The sequence below is a fragment of the Talpa occidentalis genome, unplaced genomic scaffold, assembly GCF_014898055.3.
Source record: "Talpa occidentalis isolate TD23 unplaced genomic scaffold, MPIMG_talOcc4v2.1 talOcc4.13, whole genome shotgun sequence".
NCBI classification, from domain to species: Eukaryota; Metazoa; Chordata; class Mammalia; order Eulipotyphla; family Talpidae; genus Talpa; species Talpa occidentalis.
The window spans coordinates 75,049,655-75,062,594 of record NW_023601322.1 but is presented as its reverse complement, the minus strand read 5'-3'; the positions used below and the strand labels follow the sequence as shown (position 1 = coordinate 75,062,594).

General features: G+C 41.2%; 2 protein-coding genes across 3 annotated transcripts in view; both read right to left on the bottom strand.

Annotated features, from left to right (window-relative positions):
- FNIP1 (folliculin interacting protein 1) overlaps positions 1–10,629 on the bottom strand; it is a 99,601-nt gene extending 88,972 nt beyond the window's left edge. Inside the window, exon 1 of one of the 2 annotated variants that reach the window (XM_037509402.2) lies at positions 10,441–10,629. In XM_037509402.2, the coding sequence (XP_037365299.1) occupies positions 10,441–10,532 (92 nt within the window). In that variant the 5' untranslated portion in view covers positions 10,533–10,629. The remainder of the gene's footprint in view (positions 1–10,440) is intronic. The other variant, XM_037509404.2, reaches the window with a different exon arrangement.
- The window catches only part of MEIKIN (meiotic kinetochore factor), a 99,384-nt gene that overhangs the window by 22,929 nt on the left and 63,515 nt on the right, over positions 1–12,940 (bottom strand). The window lies entirely within an intron of this gene.

Here is a 12,940-nt window from a genome sequence, read left to right as displayed (position 1 = left end):
CATATAAACATGTCTTCTATGAGTTTACTAGTTTACATCATTTGTGGAGAAAGGTATTTAATCACATTTAATTTTTATCTTACACATGCAAAACTGAGCTAACACTACTAATCTCACAGGATGACTGATAGGTCAAATGAAAAAACAGAAAAGTATAATTGGTGATGGGTAACTAAAGCTTACATAAAAATCATGTTAGAGTTTCAAAACAAATGAAAACAATCACCTGCCCAAAACCCTATCCTAGAAGACTGAGAATTAATTCCAGGTACAGCAAGCTAAAGACTTTCGAAAGAAGGTCTTAAGTGGATCTGATGTACATAAACTGGCAAGTTAGACAGTAAAGGTCTAGGGGCCTCCCTGGTGGTACAAAGGATTAAGATTCAACCTATGAAGATAGCCGCAGCCACTGCAACATGAGTTCGATCCCCAGCCAGGGAGCTACCCACAAGGCATAGCAGACCTCGCCTGTATTTCAGTCAATCTGCCTGTTCTGTTCCCCGCTCTGTCTCTGGTGAATCCTCTCATCCCCCACACCTCTGGCCTGTACCCCAGCTCTTGTACGCATAAATAAATAAATCTTTTAAAAAAGTATACTTATCTCAGCAAACATTTATAATAAAATAATGTAATTAACCTTCATTTAAATAAACCAAAAACTACAGATTTGGAAGAATAAAGGGGAAAGGAAGAGTATGTGTGAGAGTATTTGTGTGCATTTTTAAATCTAAATCTTTAACAATGCTGAAAATTAATGTATATAATGTATACATAATGTAGATAATGTATAATAAGGTGAATAAATTTTTTCAAAACACCATATTCACATTATTTATAAACGCAAAAATAAATACTCAAAGAGCAAAATAAAATTGACAAACCAGCTGCCCCTAGTACCAGAGCATCACTTATATTTCTGCCATAATGCTTTTGCTTAGGAGCAAAAAATTCAATTTGTAAAATTAAAAGTCAGATTATCACAAGTGATGAGACTGCCTAGCTGACACTGAGGAATTCCAAGGGTCCAGGAGGCCCTCATGTCATGGCTGGCACACCAACAAGGGATTTTACTACATAATGTTTCAAAGATGTTTATCTATTTGTTTGATAAAATTTTAAATTATTCATAAATAATTTCTGTTGGATTTTTGCATTTTTTTTAATGATTTATTTATTCTGTAGAAGAGCTGGGGTATAGGCCAGAGGTGAGGCGGGTGAGAGGATTCACCAGAGACAGAGTGGGGAGCAGAACAGGCAGATCTACTGAAAAACACTGCTGAGGGGATCTGCGGGCAAGACAGGAGAGGTCTGCTGCGTCATGTGGGTCACCTCCCTGGCCAGGGATCGAACTCATGCTACAGTGGCTATGACAGCTTCACAGCGCTGCGACTCAACCCCTTGTGCCACCAGGGAGGCCCCTATTTCTCCATTCTTACAAATGCATAGTGTATGTTTATGTTCTAAAGTAACTAGGAATTAATAAAAATTAATACAAAATCCCTATTTGTGACAGTCATATTCAAGATTCCACTTTATTCATCCTTATTAACGTCACAATCTGCAGTTTAATACAAATGGAAATTTTAAAAAATTATGCAACCGACCACAACAGGGTGGAAAAGCAAGCCAAAAAGAGCTTAAAAAAGCCTGCCAGCTGCATCCTACAAATGGGATCATAACTGTATCAACTGAAATGGCTCATTATCCCACATGCTCTTGAAATCAACTCTGACATAACTACTAGGATCGGAAAAGGATCAACTGAAAATACATGACAGTGGGGAACCATTTCTAAGTTGTCTTGTGATAAAATGCTGTTGTATCAAAAGGGATCCTCTACATTGGAAAGTGTGAGTACAAATAAGCAGGTCCCTAGAGCTCTGGCTATGTCCCCAAAGAGCGGAGTTATGTTGTCGCTCCAATTCCCCATAAGATCTTCTTCACAAGTTTAGATAACCTAAAGAACCTAGAATCCCATACTACCTCAAAAAAAAAAAAAAAAAAAATTTCTTGAACTACTAAAAAGAGTACATTAGTTCACATATTCATTCTTATATCCATTCAGCAAATCCTGAGTATGTATGTCAGGAAAAATATCACACATACACAAATTTTGAATGTGGTAAGTGGCAGGAAGGGAAACTAGAAGGTATTGTAGAGGATATAAATGGAAGTCTAATCTATTTCTTGAAAATAAGATCCTCCTTGCCATCTTAAAAAATCAAAATCATGAAATTTTCCTTTAAAACTGGTATCAGGGCCTCCCCTGGTGGTGCAGGCGGTTGAGCGCCACGCTGTGAAGCTGTCCTCAGCCTCTGCAGTGCTGGTTCGATCCCGGCCGGCCAGCAAGGGTCCCACATGGCGCGGTAGACCTCTCCTGTCTCACCCACTGCTCCCTTCAGCAGTGTATTTCGTCGGTCTGCCTGTTCTGTTCCCCGCTCTGTCTCTGGTGGATCCTCTCATCCCCCGCACCTCTAGCCTGTACCCCAGCTCTTGTATAAATAAATAAATGTTTTAAAAAATAAATAAAATAAAACTGGTATCAAAGATAACTTGCCTAAATTGCTCATTAAATCAGCAACTAATTTTGGCAAATAACCCAAAATCCAGTGAACATATTTTTTCATGGATTAGAATTTCTTTCAATCCATTCATTCTTTCATTCATTCTACTCATTCTTTCATTCATTCATCAAGTATTTAGGGAACGCTTTCTGTAAGTCAATTAACCAAGAATACAGCACTAACCAAGTTAGACAAAGGTTGTGCCTTTATGGAACTTACAGTCTAGTCAGGGATATAGATAAATGACAACCCAAGAAAATAACTGACACTCTGGAGAAGAAAGGGAAAATGTGGGTTATAGGATCTTTAAAGAAAAAGATGTCATATTATTCCAAGCAGTATGCAAAACACATAAACCAGATTATTCTCAAGAAACATCAAGTAACCGTCAAAGCCCACAGATAGAGGAAAAATTAGAAAGAAGACTGGAAAGAAGAAACTGGGGGATGAGAGTCCACTATACTATTTAATCTTCAAAACAACTCTAAAATTATAAGTACAATGGACACTGGAACTCTCCAGCTTCTACTCCTACCCAGACATGCGCACAGACTACATGATATTGTTTCCCAGAAACCATTGGGGCAGGGCCTGAATTGAGATACAACACACCCAGTTATAACTCAAAAGGAATTGATATGCCAAATTGACACGTTTGGACTCTTAAAGACAGAGTTTCTGAAACTCAAACGTCTGAGTTCAGATCTTAATTTCATCACCTACTAACCATGTGACCTGAATCAAGGTTCTTAACTTCCCTGTCCCTACTTTCTGTCACCTACAAACAGGAAAAATCTACTTTATAAAGCTATTGTGAGAATTAATTATGCTAGTATGTATAAAGCCTTAAAACAGCGCTTGGCATAGAGAATCCCTTATTAAGTAATATGGAGTCAATGGAGATTTCTGCATGATATGATCAGAATTATAATTTAGGAAAATCAACTTAAGAGAATTGTATACAGAGGAATACACAAACAGTAGTAAAGTTATGGAAAACTTATATTAAAGGCATTAAAAGTCTAAATGACAAGATGGCAGTGGGAAACAGAAGAACTGAGATATTGCAGCATTTGAATCAGCAGGACTTGACAAATGACTAACAATGTATGCGGCAATCAGAGAAAGGAAGGAGTAAAAGAAGATTCTCTAATTTTCAACTTGGAGACTAAGAGATTGGTGGTACCAGAAATAAAAATAACATTGTATAAAAATATTGCAGGGCTCTTTTAAATAAAGGAGAGATTTAAAAATTTATTTATTTATTTATTTATTTATTTATTTATTTATTTATACAAGCACTGGGTACAGTCAGAAGCGCGGGAGGGTGAGAGAATTCACCAGAGCCAGAGAGGGGAACAGAACAGGCAGATCGACGAAATACACTGCTGAGGGGAGCAGCTGGCGCAGCAGGAGAGGTCTGTCACACCATGTGGGACCCTCGCCCTGAGGCCGGGGATCGAACCAACGCTGCAGAGGCTGCGGGCAGCTTCACAGCCCAGCGCTCAACCCCTGCGCCACCAGGGGAGGCCCTAAAGGCGAGATTTTTAAACAAATTTCCTAAAAGATCATCAAAACGCTACAGAATTTAATAATTTATTAGTAAGAAATGAGATCCATTTATAAACTGAATATTGAAGCTATTTTTCACAAGCCTATTTTCTTTCAAGAAACATGATTCTAAGAAACAAATCATTACTTAGCATTAATAAACAAGATAACAATAAAAACATTTGCTTTTCCTACTACAAAATTAGATGCATAGGACCACAATATTAATAACAGATAATTACCTACAATTCTTAGCCTCCCAGTTTTAAAGCTATGATCCCATATGGTTTCTGGGAAGAATTTTATAATAACTTTCTATAATTTCTAATACAAGATTAAACGGTAGTTTATGGAGGGATGGTATTTTTCAAATAAAAAATCATTGTGAATGCAGCAAATTTTTAAAAATCACATTAAACACAAACCTTCCGAAATAGGATTCTTAATAATAAGGACAATATTAAAAAGTTACCATTTAAGTACTTCTGAAGCTCAAAATGTAATTAAAGTGAAAAAATAAAACCAGACTATTAAAGTGAAAAAATAATTTAGCACTACAAATTGCTTCTCCTACAAAAACAGAAAGCTGTAGCAGTGAAGCCACTTCCTCAGCACTTACATACTTCACATCTATTTTATTTTGTTTCCCAACATGCCTTCCTCAAAAACAAAAGCCTTATTAAGATAATGAATTATGTCCAACTTAAATGATATCCAACTTGTTTCTCATCTTACAAGACCTGTCACAGCACCAACATACAAAAAGGTTCATCACTCCATCATTTTACAATACTTCCTTTCCTGGGCTTCCTTACCACTATACATCCTTGGGCTTTTCCCCTCTCTCTGGCGAAACCCTCTTCGTAGATGTTACCCTTCCACTTCTGCACATTTTATCAATAGATTTCCTCATGATAAAGCCCAGTTCTTTCCAATTCTATGCTCTTTTCCTAGATGATCTCACTCCCTTAGGTGTTTTGTTTTTTTTAAAGGGAATGTCTGAAGTCTTTTTTTTTTTTTTTTAAGATTTATTTATTTATTTATACAAGCACTGGGTACAGTCAGAAGCACGGGAGGGTGAGAGAATTCACCAGAGCCAGAGCGGGGAGCAGAGCAGGCAGAAGGACCGAAGTACACTGCTGAGGGGAGCAGCGGGCAGCAGGAGAGGTCTGCGCGCCATGTGGGACCCTCCTCTGGTGGCCGGGGAGCAGCCGGGGATTGAACCGGCGCTGCAGAGGCTGCGGGCAGCTTCGCAACCCAGCACTCAACTGCTGCACCACCGGGAAGGCCCTCACTCCCTTAGTTTTAATACTGACCATAAATCCACACTTATATCTCTAGTCCAAACTTTACTGTAAACTGAGGTAAATTTATTAAACTGTTAACTGTACCTCTCTAGGTGTGTATGTAAAACAAGACCAAAAGTTCCATATAGAATTTTTAATTTATCCTTCTGCCTTTGAAATTATTTCGTATATTTATTTACAAATATTTACTGAGCACATGCTCAAGAACTCTGCTGTACACTGGCACAACAATTTGAACTTGGAGAAAACAAATGGTAAGTTGCATAGAGAGCTATAAAGGATAAAAACCATGTGCTCTGATAAAGAGAAGGAGAGAGAACCGCTACTGTTGGTAAGGTACTCAAGACAGAACTGTACAATATTATATTTTCTGCCTCAGAAAATGGCATCTACCTAACTGTTCCAGAAACTGAGGTATCTGTTTCCCCCCATTAGGCAGGGATTTACATGATTCTAACTACAAAACATAACTGTAGAGAACTCCCAAGTAAGCAAAGAGATGTGGACAAGTAATCGTAACGGTGATATATATTACAAAATGAAGTGTTGTAGTGATAGAAAAAAAATAACCATAAAACCTAGCTCAGTCTGGTGAGAAATCAGAAAAAGTTTCTAAGAGAAAGAATAATTAGTATAAGCACAGATGATCATTACAAAAAGCTAAACAAAAAGATATACAAGACTATGCCAAAGAATAGGAAACAACAAATCACAGCACATCTCAGAAGCTAAAACAAGTCCAAGGTAATAAAATCATCCAAGGGAGGGCTTCCCGGGTGGTGCAGCGAGTTGAGCACAGTGGGCTAACCGCAGCCTCCTCCGCAGCACCAGTTCGATTCCTGGCCAGCCAGGGAGATTCCCACATGGCTCAGCAGACCTCTCCTGCCTTGCCTGCTGCTCCCCTCAGCAGTGTATTTCAGTCCTCTGCCTGTTCTGCTCCCTGCTCTGTCTATAGTGGATTCTCTCACACTCCAGCGCCTCTGGCCTGTACCCCAGTGCACGTATAAATAAATAAATTTTAAAAAATGTACCCCAGTGCTTGTATAAATAAATTTAAAAAATAAATAAAATCATCCAAGAGGGAGTAGGAATTACGTCAAAAGCAAGCAAGACGTTATCACAGACTGAGATTATGTTAAAAAGGCCCAACAGGGCCTCCCTGGTGGCGCAGGTGGTTGAGCACAGCGCTGTGAAGCTGTCCACAGCCTCTGCAGGGCAGGTTCGATCCCGACCAGCCGCGAAGATACCCACATGGCGCGGCAGACCTCTCCTGTCTCGCCCACTGCTCCCCTCAGCAGTGTATTTCTGTCAGCCTGCCTGCTCTTTTCCCCACTTTGTCTCTGGTGAATCCTCCCACCCTCCCGCACATCTGGCCTGTACCCCGGTTCTTGTATAAATAAATAAATCTTTAAAAAAAAAAAAAAGGCACAACAGTCAACTTGAGAAGGTGACCACTAGCCAAATGTGGGATAATTTAACTGTAATGGACTAAAACACATTATAATCCAACAGTCCATGATACTAAAAAATAAACAACTCATTACCAATTATCATAAAAAATAATAAATGAAAGCAATCAAACTTTTATTCTGCCTTTCCTGGAGCAAAGAGTAACCAAACGGGTGATAAAGACATTTTCTTGGGAAATAAACAAGAAAAAAATTAAAGAAGAGGAATATCTAACAAGATAATGGATTCAGGCAATAACCAACTAAAGTTGCTTAAACAGTTAGTGAAAGGGGAATTTTACAATGGAAGAAAAAGGATTATATCACCTAAAACCAGTAGTCAATCTTAGCCTCACTAAAAGTGGGACAATCAGACATTATGTAATTATGATATATACAGCAACATCTAACATCTTTGTTACAAAAAAAAAAAAAAAAAAAAAAAAAACCCACACAACAGAAGCCTGAATCTAATAATGTAGCTACCAGTTCTCAGGAAATAAGTTATAGCAGTGGTTCTCAAACTTGAGCATCGGAATCACCTGAAGAGGGGTGTTAAAATACAGATTAATAGGAACTAGAGATTTAAAGGAAACCATAAGAAAAAGTGACCCAGTTTCAACAAATCATATTTTAAAAGGGAAGAAAGCTGCTGCTGAATAAAAATTACTTAAGCAACATCACTGCAGATGCCAAAGGCACACTCTTAAGTTTCTGATTTAAAGCAAGCAACTGTAAACAGACATCTTCTTCACCATACCAGGTTTTAAGAATTTCATTTTGGAAAGTGGCCTGATGGCAAAAACATAGAGTAGTATCTTCTAGAAAGTACCATCTTTCCCAAATTCTTTAAAAGATAAAAACAAACTGTTGTTTTAATTCTCTAAGTGACAGAAATAAATAATATCCTTCCTGGGATACCCTTCAAACGCATGTCCACCTCATGTGCTTATAAGACAAACATGGAAATCTATACACTGAGGGTCTCAAAAGTGAAGGCTGAAGGAAGGGGGAGTCACCCTTAATCCTTTCCAGTGGGGTAACCATTAAAGACAGTATTGAAAGGCTCCAAAGGCTTCTTCATTAAAGTCTCCTCTATCATAGAGCATTAGTGTGGCTTATTACCACCAGCCTCTTACTCTGTTTATTCTAGGAATTGACTTTTACAGGCTGAGCTAGTTAGTTTCCAGTGGTGGTGACCAAGGCTAATTTAATAACTTAAGCTGTCTTAAAAACAAGAATTTTAGGATTTTAGGAAGTAACGCATGGCATACTAAAATGAACACAAAACTTTTGTCTACTCAAAAACCTGAATTACATAAAAAGATGCTGAACATAAACAGCTTTTAGGAAAATGCAAATTAAAACCATTATATATATACTGTACCCAGTAAAACTAAAAGAATCAAAAATGGTTAACAGTAAATTTTTTGTTAAATGTTGTTTACAATACAAAAAAAAAATGTTTAATTAAAAGCAAAAAGAGACTAACAATGTCAGGTATTGGAGAAAATGTGGAGCAACTGTAAATCTTCATATACTGGTAGAGGAAATACACAATGTGTACTTCAAAAAAGTTCAATAATATTTTAAAAATTGAAATGAAAAGAAGTATCTCCGTGAAGATTTGTACGCAAATGTTCACAGGACCACTGTTCAACACAATAGAAGAAACTACTGATTAAAAAAAAAAAAAAAAAAAAACTTCATTGGGGTGGTGGGTAATGTATACATAATAAAATCCACAGAATTTTACATTTAAAATGGCTCAATTTTATGGTATGTAAGTTATAACTCAATAAAATTGTTTAAAAAAAAAAAGAATACCTGGGTTGATCAGATCTGCAAATTACTGGCCATGTGGCATTAGCCAGTTCCTATTTTCTCACATATACACTTAGGTTACTTTTAAGGCTATCACTTCTATAATGTACTGCAGTTCTTAGGCTTACACATAATTCCTACTTCCACTGGAAAAAGGATCATATAGTTTTCCATACTGCTACTCATAAGGTTGTTGTGAAATACCACGAGGTGACGAGAAAGTGTTCTGACAACTCTAAGATAGTGTTACACAACTATACAATACACTTTACATTTTTAAAAAAATACACATGAAAACTTTTTTTCACATGAGTGATTTGAGACCCTTGGAAACTTGGGTACCCCCAAAATCAATCTTAGCCCTGAAATAGTAACCCTATACAATGTTACCTTTATAATATCCCTCCTGAACTTGCTTTCTACTGACTGCTGATTTACTAGATGGCTCAAGGTAGTATTATCTAGACTGTACTTTCATTTTCCAAAGGGAAAACACTAAAGAAAGTCAGTAGATAAGCACAGGCAGGAGATTTATTTCCCAGTGGAAGAGACCAAAACCTAGGAAACTATTTTTTACTAAGCATGTTTGCAAGATAGTCACAGCTGAGATTTTCCTTCCTCTAAAAGTCAAATTTCTTTCCATTTAATACATCAATTTCACATGTATCACTGAATGCTTACTAATGTGACATGCAGTAGCAAGTGGGAGTGAATAATTTTAAGAGTATCAAAACCTTTTAAACCAGTGTGATACAGTCATTTTCTCCCTGCTACTACTGTACAACTGGTTCGCTATCTACCAGGTTGGAGTGATACTTGACATTTAGCCTAGTTATATTTACAAGTTTCCACAATGCAACAAGTATGAAGGTTGCTTGGATGACATACTCTTCTTCAAATGCGGTTTCACCATTCCATTTTACCTTGAATTCAAGTTCATACCAAGCATTACAATTTTTTAAAGTTTTACCAGCAACAAGTACTGCAACCAAACACCAACAACGCCACAAAATATATTCTGCTAGGGTTTTCCATTTTTAAAGACTCTTTTCAGTAACAGTTCTAAGGAGCTGAACCTGTGGCCAAGCTTCACTTAATTCTGTCCTGCTTGCCTGGACAGTAGTAACCAGAACCTCTTAGGTTTCACATTTCCCCTTCGACATTAAGGCCGCTGGGTCCGGTAACCGCACACCTCCAATTTTAGTTTCCAAGAAACCTTAAAGAACGACACCTTGCCTGTTCGCTCCTCCAGCCTTCTCCACTCTCAGAAGCCTGGCCAAAACGTGCAGCTCTCCCCGCAACACCAGGCCAACTAGGGTGGAGGGCCCAGAGGGCGACTGGTCGCGGGGAGGAGGGGAGAACCTCTCCGCCCGGAGGACGGCGGCTGAGGTCCGATCCGGCCCGCGCCCAACCCTACTAGCCGCCAGGGAGGCGTGCGGACCCGACGTCCAGGCCGTGGTCCTGGGTCCGGAGGGGCCGGGCCGCGCGTGGCCACCGCACGGCGCGTAAACAAACCGGCCCGGGGAGGGGGAAGGGGCGACGGCGGAGCCGGGGGGTGGGGAGAGCGCACCTCGCCCCCAGCTCCGACGCAGGCCGGCGGCCGCCCAGCCCCTCTGGACCGCGGACCCGTCCCGGCGCCGGCAGCAGCGGCCCCGCGCGCGCGGCCACACGGAAGGCCCCGGCAGCTCCGGCGCCCGCAGCCCGCAAGGCCCTCGGCTGCGCGCCCCCATCCCCGCAGCGCCCTACCTGAACGTGCAATCCGGGTCCCGCGCGTCCCGACCGGGCGCGCCCAGCCCGCTCTTCTTGCTGAAAAGCTTCTGGAACAGCGTAGGGGCCATGCTGGCCGCCGCCAGGCTGGGGTCGCTCCTCAGGGCGCTCGCTAGGCCCCCGGTCCTAGAGCCGCCCCGCCACCCCCATGAGCGCCTCGGTCATATGACAGAAATTAGTCACTTCAAACGGCCACGGCGCGCGGGGCGGGCGCGGGGCGGGGCCGGCGCCCATTGGCTGGCGCCGAGCCGCATCACGTGGCGGCGCGCGGCGCCGGGGCCAAGGCGGGGGCGGGGGCGGGGCCGGCCGCCCGGCTGGCGCGAGGAGTCCCTCACGTGGCAGCTCCCGGGGCGGGGCGAGCGCGGAGGGCAGGGCCGGGTCGCGGAAGGAGAGGCGGCTGAGGAAGAGCGAGGACGCGCGCGGGTCCCGCTCCTGCTCCTGGACGCTGTCCGCTGCTGTCTGAGGCTACGGCGGGGGTGGCCCGGGGACAGCGCCTGGGACTTTGGAGCGCAGGAACCTCAGCTCCCCGCCCCCGGGAGAGCGACGTCTGGGGCACCACGGGCCACCACCGCCTGCGCGCCCCCTCCTCGAGCGCCTGCCGTGCGGCCCCCAGTCCCGCGGCCCCCGGAGCAGGGAAGGCGCGACTGTAGGGGTGGGGCTGCGGCTTAGGCTGGACTTCGCGCTCGGGCAAAGGCCCGCCTGCGCCGCACTGAGAGCGGTTTGGACACGGGGCTTGGCCGTGCGGGGCTGGCCCCGGGGTGGTGGAGGACCCTGCCGCGCCACCCGCCGCAGCCCGGACTCCCCGCGAAGACCGTCTTGGGCAGGGACCGCGCGTAACGCCCCGGGGTTTCGACTAGCGCCGGGCATCCTGACAGCGGGAATTAGCTCCTTAGAGAGAGCGCGACAGGAAGCTCAGGATTTAAGCTCCATCTTAATGCCTGAAGGGAGGGAAGAGCTGGAATTCTAAATAAATGAGTTTGGTAAAAAAAAGGCTCTTTCCAAATAAGAAAAACATTGCTCAGAAATGACCTGCAGTCTTATAGTAAACCCAAAGGGCTAAAATTGATAAGGGTTCGGATCAAACTGGTCTTACAAATTTCAACAGCTCCATTCATTCATTCTCTTCCCCCTCCAGGATAAATAATTTTGAACCATGGGATGCATTTCTCCAACAAATAAGAATGTCAGGAAATGACTGGTATGTGGTTGGAAGGTTAGATAAGAACAGTTTTTTGAGAATTTCATTTAACTAGATATGCAAATCAAATTGTCTTTTATGTGGCTTCTAACTCCCACTGATAGTTGGAGTTTAAATTATAAAATGAGTAGTCATGTAAAAAATAAGTAGACTATATGGACATTTTAGTGATCAACCTATTGAGTATCAATATTACAAAACATTTAGAAGCACTATTTATAGATTATTAAGAAATTAATTCATTCCACAAACGTTTAAGCGCCCCGGTCTAGGCAATAGGCATCCAGAGTAAACAAGGGGTGGGGGGGAAGCTCTCTTTCTGAGGAGAAAACACGGTAATGTGAGACTAATATTCTGAGTAAGAACTAACCCATGAGATAAGGGATGAAGGATTCTGGAGAAGGTGACATTTGAGGTACTCAGGTTAAGATTCATTCAGTAACTGAACATTGTCTAAGCAAGCTGCAGAAATTACTGACAATACAGGCACAGAGTAGCAGAATTTTATCATCTATAAACTTAAGATGATCCTCTGGACTTCAGCAGCACTCAAAGATTTTTAATAAACCAATATTGCAACAATAAAAAATAAAAATTTTTTAAAAGGGCTTATTTTTCTCACAAAATGTTGGAATATAGAATGAAATCTTCGTGAAAAAAATGAAGTCGAATTCTTTGAATGAGAAAATGCACATTCTATAAATCAATTTATGAATCAATCATTTGGGAAATTTTTGGTTTTATATGAGTACAAATAGAAACAGGCTCAAACCTGTCTTCATTAGGACCAAAGACACTGAAGACTCATGGTTGGTCCATGGTCCCTTCAGACGGAAATTTCTAAATACAATAACCTTATGTACTTTCATCTTGGGAAACAGTTACTTCATGGATAATTATAGATATTAGTAGTAAGGGAAAGAACATGACTGCTTGCATAAGACTTTTAGTATTCTGTAGTCATGCAATAGCTTCATTTTGTTCTCTCATTTAGTCTTATACTTGAAAGGGACATAAAAAACTAAATTTACTTTCTATCATTCTCTACATTTGCTTTATGTTGCAATATACTACTCAAATTACAAGATCAAAGAGCACCAAAATAATATGGTTTGTCCTAAAAGATGATATATAACTATACTTAGTCACACAGATTAAATTAAAAATATTTTCAAGTTCAGTATCAGTGTATATTGTCTTTTCTTTTACTTAACACTACTTGTCCCACAGAGAAACTGAGGTATCTTTTTTTTTTAAGGTTTATTTCTGCGTACAAGAACT